The 16,600-nt window shown below is 40.7% G+C and overlaps 1 protein-coding gene across 2 annotated transcripts in view; it reads right to left on the bottom strand.

Moving 5' to 3' along the window:
- The window catches only part of LOC150074953 (CUGBP Elav-like family member 1), an 824,767-nt gene that overhangs the window by 377,260 nt on the left and 430,907 nt on the right, over positions 1 to 16,600 (bottom strand). For both annotated transcript variants that reach the window (XM_090388957.1, XM_090388958.1), the window contains exon 5: positions 12,966 to 13,091. In XM_090388957.1, coding sequence (XP_090245083.1) covers positions 12,966 to 13,091 — 126 coding nt within the window. The remainder of the gene's footprint in view (positions 1 to 12,965; positions 13,092 to 16,600) is intronic.

Raw genomic sequence — 16,600 nt, 5'->3', positions numbered from 1 at the left:
ATATCAGAGACATGGTGTCACACAGATATAAGGAATGCGGAACTGGAATTTGGGGAATACAATGTGTATAGAAAGGATAGACAGAACAGGAGGGGAGGAGGGGTTATGCTATTAGTTAAGAAACACAAAATCCAAGGAAGTGAAGCCAGTCGACATCGATGGACAGGGCAGTGTCGAGTCAGTTTGGTGTGACATAAGCATAGGGAAATCAAAATTGAGAGTAGGAGTGTGCTATAGGCCTAATGACTCCGAAGAGTATAATAAGATACTGTACAGGGAAATAGAGTGGGCCAGTAAATCTGAGAGTCTTATAATGGGGGATTTTAATTTCCCAGATACTGACTGGAATTTGTGGGTTGGTCACTCGCACACTAGCAAGGCTTTTGTAGATTTATTGGATGATTGTTTTCTACATCAGCATGTTCGTGAGGCAACAAGAGGGAGCAATACTCTTGATCTGATTATCAGTAGTGATTCTTCATGCATTAAGAATCTGCAGATAAATGAACCACTAGGTGGCAGTGATCACAGTGTGTTGAAGTGGGATTTACTCAAGGAGGTAAATCCCACTTTACCTCTGATGTGGGATTTACCACATCAGAGGTAAAGGGTAGGGTTTTTGTTTTCGTAAAGGAGACTATGATGGTCTGAGACAGTATTTAAATTCTATACAGTGGGACCAACTGATGATGTTACCAACAGCAAACTCAAAATGTGAAGCATTCAAGGAACTAATCTTGGAAGCTACCAGGCTTTACATAGCAACTAAGAAATATTGTTCAAGGTTTAGGCCAAAATGGTTGTCAGATGAACTAATGAGACATGTGGCAAAGAAGAAAAATGCATGGGATACATACAAACTAATCGGTGACATGGAAGCCTATGATAGATATAAGTTGGTCTGTAACCAAGTCACAAAGGAGATTAGGCAGGCAAAGGCAAACTACGAAAAATCCTTGGCAAAGGATGCAAAGAAAAACAGAAAAGAGTTCTTTACCTATTTAAACTCAAAAAGGAAAGGGATGAATCAGATTGGTCCACTGGATATTGATGGTTCAACAGCTGAGGATCCTGCTCAGGTGGATAACAATCTAAATGAGTATTTTGCATCTACATTCACACATGAGGAGTCATTCAGGAAGGAGAATGACGTAGGTAAAGTAAACATTGGCAGTGAGCTAGATGATTTTGTAATAACTGAGAGGAAAGTGGAGGAGAGATTGTTGAGGATAAACATAAAAAAGGCACCTGGGGTGGATGGGATCTATCCAGTTATATTAAAGGAGGCAGCAAAGGAAGTAAGCAAACCCCTAGCCATAATTATGAGAGCTTCTTTGGACTCAGGGGAGGTACCCATAGACTGGAGATGTGCAAATGTAACCCCAATTCACAAAGGAGGATCAAAGGCTGACACAAGTAATTATAGACCTGTTAGTTTAACTTCTGTTCCAGGAAAATTAATGGAGGCACTGGTTAAAGAAGCACTGCAGGATCATCTAGACAAGAATTCAGTTATAGCTCAGACGCAGCATGGTTTTGTTAAGGGCAGGTTTTGCCTGACCAATTTGATTGGATACTATTATGTAGTCACAAAAGAACTGGTGCAGGGAATAACTTTGATATTATACAAAGGGTACTAGGAAAGTTTTGCAATACAGCTTTGTTTATTTAATTTTTTCAAAGTAATTTCCTCTACATTCAATACACCTCTCCATCCTCCGAAACCAATCTTTAAACCAGTTCTGCCAAGTTTCACTAGGGAGTAAAGCACACTCGTTGTCCCAAGCCCGTAGAAGGTCCTCATCACTGGAAAATCGCCTCCCTTTTAGCTTCATTTTCACATGCGGGAACAGTGCAAAGTCGCAGGGAGCAAGGTCTGGACTGTAGGGAGGGTGCTCGAGAAGTTTCAGTCCTGTCGTGGTCAAATATTCGGTGCAGGCTTTGGCGCGGTGAGCTGGAGCATTTTCGTGATGGAGGTACCAGGTGTCCATTCTTGACTTTGGCCGCAGGTTCTTCATAGATCCAATGACTTTAGGCAGGCATTGTTCAGTATACCACTTAGCTGTGACTGTCTTCTGCGTGTCCAAAATGACACGTTCCACAATTCCACTCGATTTGAAAAATACAGCTATCATTTTCTTCTTTACAAATCGGGATTTTCTGACAATTACGGGTGTGTCGTCATCATCAAAGACCCAAACTTTGTTTTGAGCCATGGTCGGCAGATCGTAATAGTACAGCCAAGTCTCGTCACCTGTCACGATGTTGTTCACATACCGAGATCGTCCCTTATCAAACTTTTTTAACATCTCCAGGCACCAAGTCACACGTCATGTCATCTGCTCTTCAGTCAGTTGATGCGGCACCCAGAGAGAACAAAGTTTCTTCACGTGCAAATGATCTTGCAGAATCGAACGAATTGCTGGTGCATTTAGGCCCAAAGTATCCTCTATCTGTTGGTAGGTCACTCACCTGTTTTCGTCAAGCATTTTCCTCACAGCAGTAACGTTTTCCTCCGTAACTGACGTTCGTGGCCTTCCCGGCCTCTCAGAATCCTCCAGAGTGAAATTTCCCCTTTGGAATTCTCTATACCACCTGAATATCGTTGTACGATGTGGACAATCATCATCTAGTGCAAGAGTCATTTCTTCTAAGCACTGGTCTATGGTTAAACCACGCACCAAATTATACCGCAAAACTGTCCTTATCTCATTTCATGACCATGATGCCATCGCAAGCACTTTACACTCTCACTACTAATGAATAACTGAGCCCATCGACTTGGCGCGGCGGCTACTATGCACGTATGAACATGTCTCAACATGCAGCAACAAGCAGCTTTCTGTGATTCATTGTTGCGTCATATTGCAAAACTTTCCTAGTACCCTTTGGATCTTAGAAAGGCTTTTGATACTGTTGCACATGGAAGACTGCTGCACAAATTGGAGCAGTGTGGCATTGGAGGCAAATTGCTGCTATGGATAAAGGAATGGTTGAATTGCAGAAGACAGAGAGTGGTAATCAATGGACACTGCTCAACGTGGACTAATGTTATTAGTGGAGTTCCTCTGGGTTCAGTGTTGGGTCCGTTGTTGTTTTCTGTATTTATGAATGATATTGATGATGGTATATCAAGTTTAATGTCCAAGTTTGCAGATGATACAAAGGTTGGCAGGGTTGTTAATTACACTACTGACGCTATGCTGCTGCAACAGGATCTGGAAAGGTTGAACAGATGGGCTGAGAGGTGGCCAATGAAGTTTAACATTGACAAATGTAAAGTACTACATATGGGAAACAGTAACCCCAGACAACGTATCAACTCTGCGGTACTACACTGACAGTGGTGGAGAATGAAAAGGACCTGGGGGTGATTGTGCAGGCAGATATGAAGTTCTCTGAGCAGTGCAGACGAGCTGCAAGAGTAGCTCATGGTGTCTTGTCAATGATATACAGGAATTTTTCTAGCAGGGATAAGGAGGTGATTATTCCCTTGTATAAGGCAATGGTCAGGCCACACCTTGAGTACTGTATTCAGGTCTGGAGGCCTCATTTCAAAAAGAATGTAGAGCTGCTGGAACGGGTACAGAGAAGGGCAACAAGATTAGTGAATGGAACAAAGGGTTGCTCTTACGAAGAAAGGCTTAAGTTTTGCAAATTACAGAGTCTGGAGACTAGGCACCGGCGAGGTGATCTGATAGAGGTGTAAAAGGCTTTGAATGGTTTGAGCATGCTCAATGCTGATGTGATTCTTCCTCTTGCTCAGAATAATCCTCAGAGGGCATAAATTCAAATTGAGGAAGGACGGATGTCGGATAGATGTGCGGAAGTTTGCCTTTGGCCAGCGGGTGGTTGGTTGGTGGAACCGACTTCCATCACTTGTTGTTGAGGTTGATAGCCTAAACAAATTTAAGACTCAACTGGACAGGTATTTCGAACGAACGGAGGGGTGAAATGGGAGTGGTGTGTTTTTTTTTTTTTTTTTTGGCTGATGCTGAATAAGCTTGCTTTCTTGCATCATATGCCTCTACTAATGCTAATGCTAATCTTCTGATGTACAGATTACTCCAACTCTCATTATACCTTTGCTTCCAACTAACTCACACCACACAGATTCTATGCTGGCAGACGTAACTCAAGACTCAGCAAAAGCTCTTTTCACACTTGGGCTACTTTTTATAAAATGCATGACTCACCACTCCTACCTTTCCTATCTAAAGGGTGTTCTTACCTATAAAGGCTTCAGTTCTGCAAATTTCAGGGTCTTTAGACCAGGCAGCTGTGAGAAGATCTGAGTGAGGTGTTTAAAGCCTTGAATGGATTGAGTAAGCTGAAATGTTAATGATATTCTTTCACTTGCTGAGACTACACACATGATGGAGAAATTCATGTTGAAGAAGGATGGTTGCAGGATAAATGTGCAAAGTTTGTCTTTAGCCAGCAGGCAGCTTTTGATGGTTGGAACATGCTTCCATCTGCTGTTGTTGTGGAAGTGGATGGGTTAAATAAATTCAAGATATAACTAGACAAATTCTTAGAGGGTACAAATGGATGAATTGTGGTTTTTATTTATTTATTTTTTGTTTTGGCTGATTTTATATGCGCTTGCTTCCTTGCATCATTTTACATTACTACTACTATTATTACTAAATGCATTACACATACCGTAGTGAAACTCATCCTCCCCAATTACAGGTGGTACCATGTTTCTGTTAGCCCTATTATATCATAATCAGTTAACCATGAGTTAAAATTCAGCCATTTTATTGACAACACTCCTGACATTACTGTAAACACAGTTAAGACAATGTATTTTTCTACACTTTACTACCCTGACACAACCCTTGAAATTATTTAGGCTTGTTTCCCTAGCTTTATTTTCCCCCTCATATTGAAATGCTGCTACCCTCAGAATATCTTGCCAACATCGGCTATTTCAGCAATAAGCAAAAATTCTTGGGGTGAAGTCAAGGTGAGAGGGTGTACAGGTTCTTCCTCACTTCTTTTAGGGTATATTCATACTTGCTGTTATTAAGCATGGACAGTGGGTTGAATGCGAGACAGAACCATAGTGGACTCAGGGTATCTCCCTGGAAGCTTACTCCTTGTAGGCGTGCTCCATAACTGCAGCGTCGATGGTCAATCATTCCTTGAATCCTTTGATCATCTGCTTACATCCCTTCTACTGCTCAGCCATGATTTTCTGGCTCTGCAAATGGTCCAATCTCTTCTTAGTCATGCAGTTGGTGAGGATCTTGGGAGACAGGTGATCGGCCTGCATTTTGATAGGTTTCTTGTATCTTGGTCCTTATCCTTCAGGTATGTGATTCCTTGAGTAAGAAACTCTGAGATTGTCTCTGGATGACTTATCATCCAGGTGAGCTGCTCTGCTAGGTGCTTGTAGGTGCAAGTGTACCTCTTGTACTGTAGTTATGGATGTTATCCATTTCTAGGGTTTTCCAGTTGGGGGACTTCCTGATCAACTGTTGCACTTCTGTCTTCCAAATCTCCCATTCTGCCATTTCCTTATGTCCCCTTGGTTTTCTTCCATTCTAGTTCTATCCAGGGAGCTCGGCTGTTATGTCTTACTTCACTACTCCATATGTTGCCTGAGAACTCCTCAGTCATTTTCTGCTCAGGTGGTCCAATGCCATCTCTCCGATCTTGTTCGATACTCCTGTAGAAAACTCCTTGGTTTCATCAAAGATTTGATTCTTTATTTTCCTCTAGGAGCCGTCTTTGTATCAGTTTAGTCTAGTCTCTTGCTGAGTGCAAAGTGGTTATGCTTTAGTGTGTCTAAGTATTCTTCTACTCTGATTTTTGGTCTCATTTTTTGCTGTGGATGTTGTCTCTCTTAAGGATGCTCTTCATTTTCCCAATCCTATCAATCATTAATTATTTCTACAGTAATATTTTTACTCTATTAGCAGATATTGCATTTCACTGATTTTGCATATTAATGTTATTATATCTGGTGATGCCAATGCATATTTTTTTCACCCATTAAAAACTTGCACATTTTTGTCACTTGTGGTTCACTAATACTGGTATAAAGCACATTGAAACTAACAGGTGCAAAATAAATATTACATAACCCCAGGGGTTCACATCTGGTGAGTATGGGCTTGGCAATCCCAGGGTACTGAGCTGGATATAACGAAACAGGCCTACGCGCTCTGGATTCATTGAGGAATTTATTGTAGCTTAAACACAGAGCGTACAGATAAAGCAGAAATATATGAGCTTTCGGCTATATGGTAGCCTTCGTCAAAGGCTACCATACAGCCGAAATAATGACGAAGGCTACCATATAGCCGAAAGCTCATATATTTCTGCTTTATCTGTACGCTCTGTGTTTAAGCTACAATAAATTCCTCTCTGAGCTGGATATCATCATTCTTCTTTATTGCTTTCTCGATGATTCCCTACTTCTGATTCTCTCTCTCAGGGTAATGCAGGGATTTTTTTTTGGCTGGTGCAGCATAAGCTTCAGGCCTCCTTGCACCATATGGCTACTACTAATAATAATAAGAGAGGGGCACGATGGCCCAGTGGTTATGACACTGGTCTACCAGCTTGATGGACCCGGGTTCGAGTACCGCCTTGGCAGAAGCAAACGTGGCTCCATCACGCTGGGAGACCGGTATAATAATAATAAATTAATTAATAGTAATAAAAATTAATAAAATAAATAAACACTGTGAAAGTTTGTCCAAGCGAACTACCTACCCCAAGGTAGGATGGTGGCTAAGGCAGATTGTGGCGCCATCTGATGTCACTCATTAGAACAACCACTGGACATAAGCAGAAGCAAAACAGGTCCACCTCCATAGATTGATGATGTTGCACAGAAATATTAATCATAGTGCATCGAGTGTGGTGCACGATAAAGTCACTCACGTTCAGGCCTTAGGCAGAGGGGGTCAGTTTGAAAAATCAGAGACGGTCTCCCAAGGAAGACAGTGGTGCTGTCCCCCGTATGGCTACCACAAGAGAAGGGCACGACCATCCAGCCCCACCAACTGGAAGTGCTTCCTGCACAACTGCACTAGTGACCACCCAGGAAGGCAGAAAATGCCAACACATGAAGTGGAGTCAAAATGAATATGTACATCATGCAAGCATACTATGAAATAACGAAGCTGGAGACCAATATGACAACTTACAGGGCGAGACTGCATACCAAGTGGATGGAATGATTCCCGGTTATTCAGGTCACTGAACAGCGAATAGCAGACCAGAGAAGGACCACTGTCATGAAGAACCTGATAGCTCCTGCAATCTTGGAAAAAATCAAGCAGGACGTGAGTGATCAACTACAAAGGTTAAAGAATACGGAAGAGGAGGAAGAACATACCACCACCGAACCAGAGGAGGAAAAGCAAGAAGAAATACAACCCAGAGCAGCTGAAGTGGAAACAGACGAGGTCATGATATCCAGAATAGAGGATAAGTGGAAGAAGGCCTTAACAGAATTCAAAGGACTAGACCCCACAAAGACTCGTGATACCAAAGCAGAGGATAGAACCTTGTGGAGAGTCACAGATCACCAGAATTGGCACATAATACTGCATTACCTCAACAGCAATGATACAACACACAGCCATGTATTGTGCTGCGGTAGCAGCCACGAGGATTAATGGAAGAGAAGCAAGAGACCAGCGGCAGAAGAACCGAAAACAGAAGGAACCATCAGCTTGGGAAAGAAGAGTTCAGCAGAAGATAGAAGAATTAAGAGTCAAGATAGGCCAATTGACCTATCTTGACTCTTAGGTTATGGAGCAAGCTTACAAGAAACGCCGCAACATGTACACAGCCTACATCGATTACCGACCAATGGGGCAATAGGAATAAGAAATTAATTGGCAAAGTGAAGAGCATCCTCAAGAGAGACAGTGTCCACTGCAAACATGAGACAAAAAAAATCAGAGAATAGGAAAGTACTTGGACACATTGAAGCAAGAGACTACGCCGATACAAAGCGAGCTCCCAGAGCAAAATAAACAACCGAATCTTTGATGAGGACCAAAGAGGCTTCTACAGGAATCTCGAAGAAGACGGGAAAGAAGGGAACGGATCACCCGAGAAGAAGACAATTGAGGAGTTCTGGGGAAACATATGGAGCAGGGAAGTAAGACATAACAACTGAGCCACCTGGATAGAACTAGAGCGCAAGAAAACCAAGAACGTACAAGAAATTAGAGGGTGGGAGATTCGGGAAGAAGAAGTAAAACAGATGATCAAGAACTCTCACAACTGGCGAACTCCAGGAATAGATAACATCCACAACCACTGGTACAAGAAGCTCACTTGCACACACAAACACCTGGCAGAGCAGTTCACCTGAATGATAAGGCGTCCAGAGACAACCCCAAAGTTTCTCACTGAAGGAATCACATATCTGAAGCCTAAAGACGAAGATACAAGAAACCCAGCAAAATATATGCCAATCATCTGCCTCCCACCAATGTACAAGATCCTGACCAGATGCATAACCAGGAAGATATCAGACCACTTGGAGAGCCAGAACATAATGGCCGAACAGCAGAAAGCATGCAAGCGGCTGAGCAAAGGACGCAAGGAGCAAATAACTATAGATACCTTGGTTATGGAGCAAGCTTACAAGAAGCAACATGTACACAGCCTACATCGATTACCGACCAGGAAGCCAGGATAATATATCAGAAGCTAGCAAGAAAATACAAATTCGTCGAAGAAAGTGTACCGTACTACAAGTAGCGCGGTACTACCCAAGGCAGCACTAGAGACTCCAACCCACAAGGTGTACTGGGACCGTGCCATAAAAATGGATAGAACAATCCCGCACAACAGACCGGACATAACCCTTGTGAACAAGAAGGAAAAGGCTACCTATCTGATTGACATAGCGGTACCCAACACTGGCAACCTGCAGAAAACCCATGGGGAAAAAATCAGGAAGTACACAAACCTAAGACAGAAGATCAAAGAGATGTGACATATGCAACAAGTAACGACCATCCCGATCATTGTGTCAACCACAGGTATGGTGCCAAAGACCCTACATAACAGCCTAGCAGCAATAGGTTTCCCAGCAAACACCTACAAGGAACTCCAGAAAGTTGCAATCCTGAACACCTGTAGGATAGTCAGAAAGTTCCTCGACCAACAGTAACACCAGACATAACAACCACTACCCTGTGTACTTGGCAGCAATACCTGTCATGAGGTGGAACCCCCCAATCAGGGAGAAATAATATAAGAGCAATAATAATAATGCAAGGTTCCTGTCTTCTATAACATATTCAGTTTTGTGCAAAGTATATAGCTTACCATCTACATTCATTCTTTAATCTATTATGTCCCACATCAATTAATTTGCTTAACCCTTGTTAGGGATATTCAGTAATTTATTCACAGCAGTGCTTTGTTGTTACACTTAAGATTAAAGTAATTGATAGCTATTAATCTTTATCATTCCTATGTTTCTATATGGTATCTATATTTTGCTTATATAAATTCAACTTGTAAAGTATAATTATAACTTTAGAGTTCTGTGGTCGGTAAAAGAAAATCATTAATGGAGGTAGCTATGTAATCTTAAAGCAATTAACAAGTTGCATGAGTGAGACTCTAATTTGAAAGAAAGAGGAGGAAAATATAAAACTAAGTAAATGGTAGTTGAAGTAGAAGAACATAGTCTTCTCCTACATTCTTCCCTTTTGTACTCTAGAACCAACTAAAGATAAAAACTGCTAATTGAAGCTGCTGACCAGAGCTAAATATGCAGATCTGCATATTGTTTCGTTCTGAAACAAACAGAAGTAAATCATAACAAAAAATAGAAAGTAAAAAATTAAAACAGATTAACAAAAAGAAAAAGGATTAAAAATGTAAATCATGATGCTTTATTATCATTAATAAAGAAAATAATTTAGTAAAGGTAATAATGGTTTATTAAGCTTACAAGAGAATTAAAATAAACTTTACTGAGCAATAGCTGTAAATAACTGATATGTTCAGAATGTAAATAATCTCTATGACCGGACTCCTAATAATATGACCACCCTATACAGGGTGTTTCAGTTAAACGTTTCAGAACTTCTAAGAGGGGTAGGGTACATCCTGACAACTCGAAATCATATAGCAATGTGGGGTCGGAAATGCTTTCCTGAAGCGGTGTTGTACACAGAAGCACCATAAAGAAAAGAGACCGTAAGTGAGAAATCGTTTTAATAATACATGAAAAGAAGCAAAAGGTACATGGATTAAAGTAAGTGTTCGAAGTTTCTTCCACGGGCTACAATGCACGCCTCACATCTCCGACGCATGGACATCCGAACATTCTGGAATACTCCAGGCGAATTTCGAATTTCTTCGGCAGCTACTGCGATTCTTGCAACCAGCTCCTCAGCATTGTCAACAGGGGTGTCATAAACTAGCGATTTCATATGACCCCAGAAATAAAAATCAAGACATGATAGGTCGGGTGACCGAGCAGGCCAACGCACGGGACCACCACGTCCGATCCACTGTTGACCAAATGTGACATCCAGGTAGTTACGAACATCTCCGCTATAATGGGCAGGGGCTCCATCGTGTTGGAACCACATTGTCTGTTGCGTCGATGCAGAAATCTGTTCATCTCTCAAAAGTTGTGGCAATACTTGCTGCAGAAAGATCAAGTAGATAGGTCCGGTTAGACGACACGGTAACAGGTAAGGTCCGATGAGGTGATCTCCCATAATACCGGCCCATACATTGACCGAAAATCGAATCTCTGCTGCACGACGTCGTATTGCATGCGGGTTCTCGACCGCCCAGATATGGTCGTTATGCGTGTTGAAAATTCCTTCCCTTGTGAAGGATGCCTCATCGGAAAACAACACTTCAGCAGGAAAAAGGGGATTTGTAGCACATTTTCCAAGGTACCACTGTGCGAAAGCAATACGAGGTGCATAATCCTCCGGTTGCTGTGTCTGGACACGCTGCATGTGAAACGGATGCATGTCTTGTTCTCGGAGAATCCTCCAGACGCTGCAATGGGAAACCCTGACTGCGTTTGCTAGACTTGGTGTACTCGTTCTTGGATTCCCCTGTACATGCTGCAGCACATTCTGTTCGACGGCTGGAGTCCGTGCTGTTCTTACCCTGTCCCTGTCAGCTCTTTCAAATGAACCTCTCTCAGCTAACCTCTGGTGCAGTCTTGCAAAGAAATTACGACTGGGAATACGCCTCGTCGGATATCGTTCCGCGTACAAACGCTGTGCGGCTGGCCCACTACAATTTGCAGCCCCGTACGCCAAATGCATATCGGCTAACTCTGTGTTCGTGTAATCATCCATCCTACTAACTTGGCGTTCTTGTTCAAGAAATTCGAAATTCGCCTGGAGTATTCCAGAATGTTCGGATGTCCATGTGTCGGAGATGTGAGGCGTGCATTGTAGCCCGTGGAAGAAACTTTGAACACTTACTTTAATCCATGTACCTTTTGCTTCTTTTCATGTATTATTAAAACGATTTCTCACTTACGGTCTCTTTTCTTTATGGTGCTTCTGTGTACAACACCGCTTCAGGAAAGCATTTCCGACCCCACATTGCTATATGATTTCGAGTTGTCAGGATGTACCCTACCCCTCTTAGAAGTTCTGAAACGTTTAACTGAAACACCCTGTATTTTCCTTTTTAATGAAGAGATGCAAAGGTGCTTATGTACTTTATGGTTATTCAGCCCAGAGTGATATAGTAAAACAAACAAAGTTAATGAATGAATAGTTTCAGAACTCCACGAAGAGTTAACTGTATCATTTGATAACTTAAATCAAAACCTTGATATTCTTAATACCATTATTTTGAGCTTTGATTGGGAATCACTGTATGTTTTACTTTTACACAAATAACTAGATGGAGTGCAAGTCTGTATACATGTTTTCTTTTGTTATAATAAAATTTAACCCCAGGGGCTCACATCTGGTGAGTATGGGCTTGGCACCCCAAGATCCTGAGCTGGATATCATCATTCTTATCTTTCTTGTTGGTGATTCCCTTCTACACACACACACACACACACACTTCTCTCTCTAAGACTTGGGAATTTTTTTTTTGGCTGGTGCAGCATAAGCCTCAGGTTTCCTTGCACCATATAGCTAATAATAATAATAAATAATAATAATATTTCAAATGCAGGCTGACCTAATTTTGGAATATAATGGTATTATGATATAGTGTATGGACATACTGGATAGTCAGTATAATAATTATAAATAGTATGCTTAATAAAACTAGTAGTAATACAGACACCTCCAAGTATTTGGATAGTCGCGTTAAGTTAAAATTCAATGAAACAAAAATTCATCCACTTATCATACAGTTGAGCATTAGGTAAGCAGTTAACTTAACATGATTCCAAATAGTTGGAGATATCAGCAACACTGCTAGTTTTATTAAGCACACTAATTTTAATCAAATAATTATTAATTATATAATCTCCTTACCAAAGGAGGTGGGAGGTGGAAATGGGAAAAATTAAAGGAAGTTTCATCTGTCACATAAAGTTGCATTTTGCTTAATGCCACAAAGGCTCTATTTGTCTGTAGCGTTTAGAGACCACATCTTGATATTGTAAGTGCCTTGGGGATATGGTGTATATAGGCTAACTGGCAGTCCCAGAGTATGACAGTGAAAACAGAGTATTTCACTGTCTAAAAATTAATGGAATTTGTTGAAATTCATAAGTATGACTTATACTTAAATATTGGATCACTGTCAGCATTTTAGACTTCTGCATTATGGTCTGATTTGAGAGTTATGCTCTGGGCTCCTAAGCTATCAAACACTTGAAGAATATCCATGATCAAGTTCAAAGTAAAACAAAATAAAAAAGGACAACATTTCTTGTAACAGAAGTGTTCATTTATTAAATAGAGAGCAGAAAACTCATGAAATTTATTACTGTGTTATTCAAAGATAAGAAGAAAAACTATCACCTTTGCTTTGCCCATTAGCATCACGAAGTACTGTACATTCTTCTATTGTACCAAATGGAGAGAACATAATTCGCACATCATTTTCATTGCATTTTTTTGACAGCATTCCAATAAATAATTTTCGTTCTGTTAAAAAAGAAAACTACTACACTAATTATCTATGCCTATTGTATAAAAATAATACATTTAAATGATTCTCTCTAAATGAATGAATATTACCAGAAATAATTTTAAAATAGCAAATTTTAAATACCATAATTACAAGGAAAATTAAATATTTTTTAAAAATTCTGATAGGAAAATTAATGATTACTTTTTTCTGATTACGAAACACAGATAAAAGTGGCAAAATGAGAATTAAGCAACATCAAAATTATACTATATATTTCATACATGTAATATTAATGAAATAACATTAATATTTTAATGTTGTTTCAATATTAAAATTAAGTGGGATCAACTGATGATGTTACCCACAGTGAATTCTAAAAGGGAAGCTTTCAGGGACTTAATCTTGGAGGGTACTAGGCTTTTCATGCCAACTAAGCAATATTGTTTAAGGTTTAGGTCTAAATGGATATCAGATGAATTAATGCGGCTCATGAAAGGTTTTTTTTTTTTTTTTTGGTAGTTGTTGATGCATAGGCTTCTGTGGTCATAATGCACCTCCCAAGGTTTTTGCAGTACTTTGATCCAAGCCCGAGGCAGGAATTGAACCCGCAACCTTCGGGTTGCCAGACAGGCACTTTACCCACCTGGATAGCCCAGTCGGCGGCTCATGAAAGAGAAGAAAAATGCATGGGATGCATATAAATTGTCAGGCAACACAGGCCTATGGCAGATATAAGCTAGTCTGCATTAAAGTCACAAAGGAGGTTAGGCAGGCAAAGGCAGATTACAAGAAATCTTTGGCAAAGGATGCAAAGAAAAACAGCAGAGAGTTCTTTACTTATGTAAACTCTAGAAGGAAAGGGATGAATCAGATTGGTCCACATGACATAGATGGTTTGACTACTGATGATCTTGCTCAGGTAGCTGATAAACTGAATGAGTATTTTACATCGATATTCACACATGAGGAGTTATTCAAGGAGAGGAATGCCAGAAGTTTATCAAACTCTAATAGGGAGCTAAGTGATTTTGTAATAACTGAGAGCAAAGTGGAGGAAAAACTGTAATTATCCATATCACCATTTGATCCCCCCCCTTTGTGTTTTGGGGACACATTTGCACATCTATCCAGTTATATTAAAGGAAGCAGCAAAGTAAGTAATCAAACCCTTAGCCATAATTATGAAAGCTTCGTTGGTCTCAGGGGAGGTTCCCATGGACTGAAGATTAGCATTAGCATTAGTAGAGGCATTTGATGCAAGAAAGCAAGCTTATGCAGCATCAGCCAAAAAAAAAAAAAAAACCCACTTCACCCCTCTGTTCATTCAAAATACCTGTCCAGCTGAGCCTTAAACTTATTTAGGCTATCAACCTCCACCACAAGGGATGGAAGTCTGTTCCACCAACCAACCACCCGCTGGCTAAAGGCAAATTTCCGCACGTCTATCCTACATCTGTCTTTCCACAATTTGAATTTATGCCCTCTCAGGTGATTTTTCTGAGCTAGAGGAAGAATCCCATCAGCATTGAGCATGCTTAAACCATTCAAGGCTTTATACACCTCTATCAGATCACCTCGCTGGTGCCTAGTCTCCAGACACTGTAATTTGCAAAACTTAAGCCTTTCTTCGTAAGAGCACCCCTTTGTTCCATTCACTAATCTTGTTGCCCTTCTCTGTACTCATTCCAGCAGCTCTACATCCTTCTTGAAATGAGGCCTCCAGACCTGTATACAGTACTGTAGGTGTGGCCTGACCATTGCCTTATACAATGGAATAATCACCTCCTTATCCCTGCTGGAAAAATTCCTGTATATCATTGACAATACTCCATGAGCTACTCTTGCCACCCGTCTGCACTGCTCAGAAAACTTCATATCTGCCTGCACAACCACCCCCAAGTCCCTTTCATTCTGTACCACTGTCAGTGCAGTATTTGAATCAACCGATAACTGAGATTTCTCCACTTGTTCTCAAAACCTGTGTTCCTGAACTTATTCCTGTTTTTGCCGCTTTTTTTCACTTTCTTATTCCAAATGTGTTTTTCTTTCAGCTTGGAAATTTGCTCACAGAATGGTAGACGTTCTCCAAACTCCACTAATCACTTTGAGCTCTTTGACTTCCTCTCTTTGCTTGACTTTCTCCAGTCCAACTTTCCTAACAGCGAGGTAATTTTCCTTGGTGATTTTTAAGTTCACAACTCTAACTGGCTTCCGTTTTCTAGTCACACCGACCCAGCTGGTCGAGATGCTGAGGCTTTTGCAATTTGTAATGACCTTGCACAGATTGTACATTTACCTACAAGAATACTGGACAATCCTAACTATACAGCCAACACGCTTGATCTTGTTCTCACAAACAACCCATCTAAGTACACGGTGGAAGTGAGAGGTCCTTCAGGGACCTCAGATCACAACTTAGTGATTGTCTCTTCTCTAATGGAGCCTTTATCTCATGGTTATTCCCAACCTTGTATTGTTTGCCATTACAAGAATGCAAAATGAGATGACCTGTGAGATCTCTTTTCTTCTTTTCCTTGGTCGGACTACTGTTGCAAAACTTCTGATGTTAACGTTTGCTCTGATTGTGTCCGTGAAATTATTCTTGAAGAAATGGAATCCTTTATTCCACACTGCACTTTAAAATCTCGTCCTTTATCTAAACCTTGGTTTTCGAATAAATGTGCTAAGACTGTTCAAAAGAAGATTGTTGCATATCGTAATTTGCTTGTTTCCAATTCTTCAATTTCATTTTCTGCTTACACCAAAGCTCGCAACAATTGTAAAGCAGTCATTAATCAGTCCAAACTAAATTTTGAACAGGCTAAGAGTAGAAAACTTGCTCCTAATGGTAGCTGGGCATTCTGGTCTCTTTCCAAAGCTATTGTCCACATCTCTGTTCCCACTTCTGTCAAAACCAGATGGTTCTGTTGTCACTTTAGCCAAGGATAAAGCTCACGTGCTAGCATCTCATTTTTCTTCCAACTCATGTATTAATGATCTTGAAAAAACACCTCCCACCATTCCCAACACACTCCATTCAATGGCTCCTGTGGTCTTCCGTCAAAAGGATGTCAGAAGGATTTTGACGAATCTTGATGCTAAGAAAGCTACAGATCCTGATGGTATTTCTCCACTTGTTCTCAAAATCTGTGCTCCCGGACTTACACCTGTTTCTGCTGCTTTTTTTTCACTTTCTTATTCCAAATGTGTTTTTCCTTCTGCTTGGAAATTTGCTCATATCCAGCCAGTTCCTGAAAAGTGTGACAAGTCCCTCCCATCCAATTATCGTCCCATTGCAATTACTTCTACTCTTTCTAAAGTAATGGAGAAATCAATTAACCACCAACTCTTAAACTACCTAGAAACCTTCCATCTGATCGACGATCGCCAGTATGGATTCCGTCAGTATCGATCCACTGGTGATATTCTGGCTTATGTTACCCATTTATGGACAAATTCAATGGAAACGTTGGGTGAAACACAAGCAGATGCCCTTGACACCTCAAAGGCTTTCGATCGTGTT

Source organism: Mastigoproctus giganteus, chromosome 14 (genome assembly GCF_048544385.1).
Source record: "Mastigoproctus giganteus isolate SK-2022 chromosome 14, ASM4854438v1, whole genome shotgun sequence".
Classification (NCBI taxonomy): domain Eukaryota; kingdom Metazoa; phylum Arthropoda; class Arachnida; order Uropygi; family Thelyphonidae; genus Mastigoproctus; species Mastigoproctus giganteus.
The sequence above is the reverse complement of the archived record's forward strand: the minus strand, read 5'-3'. Positions and strand labels throughout refer to the sequence as shown.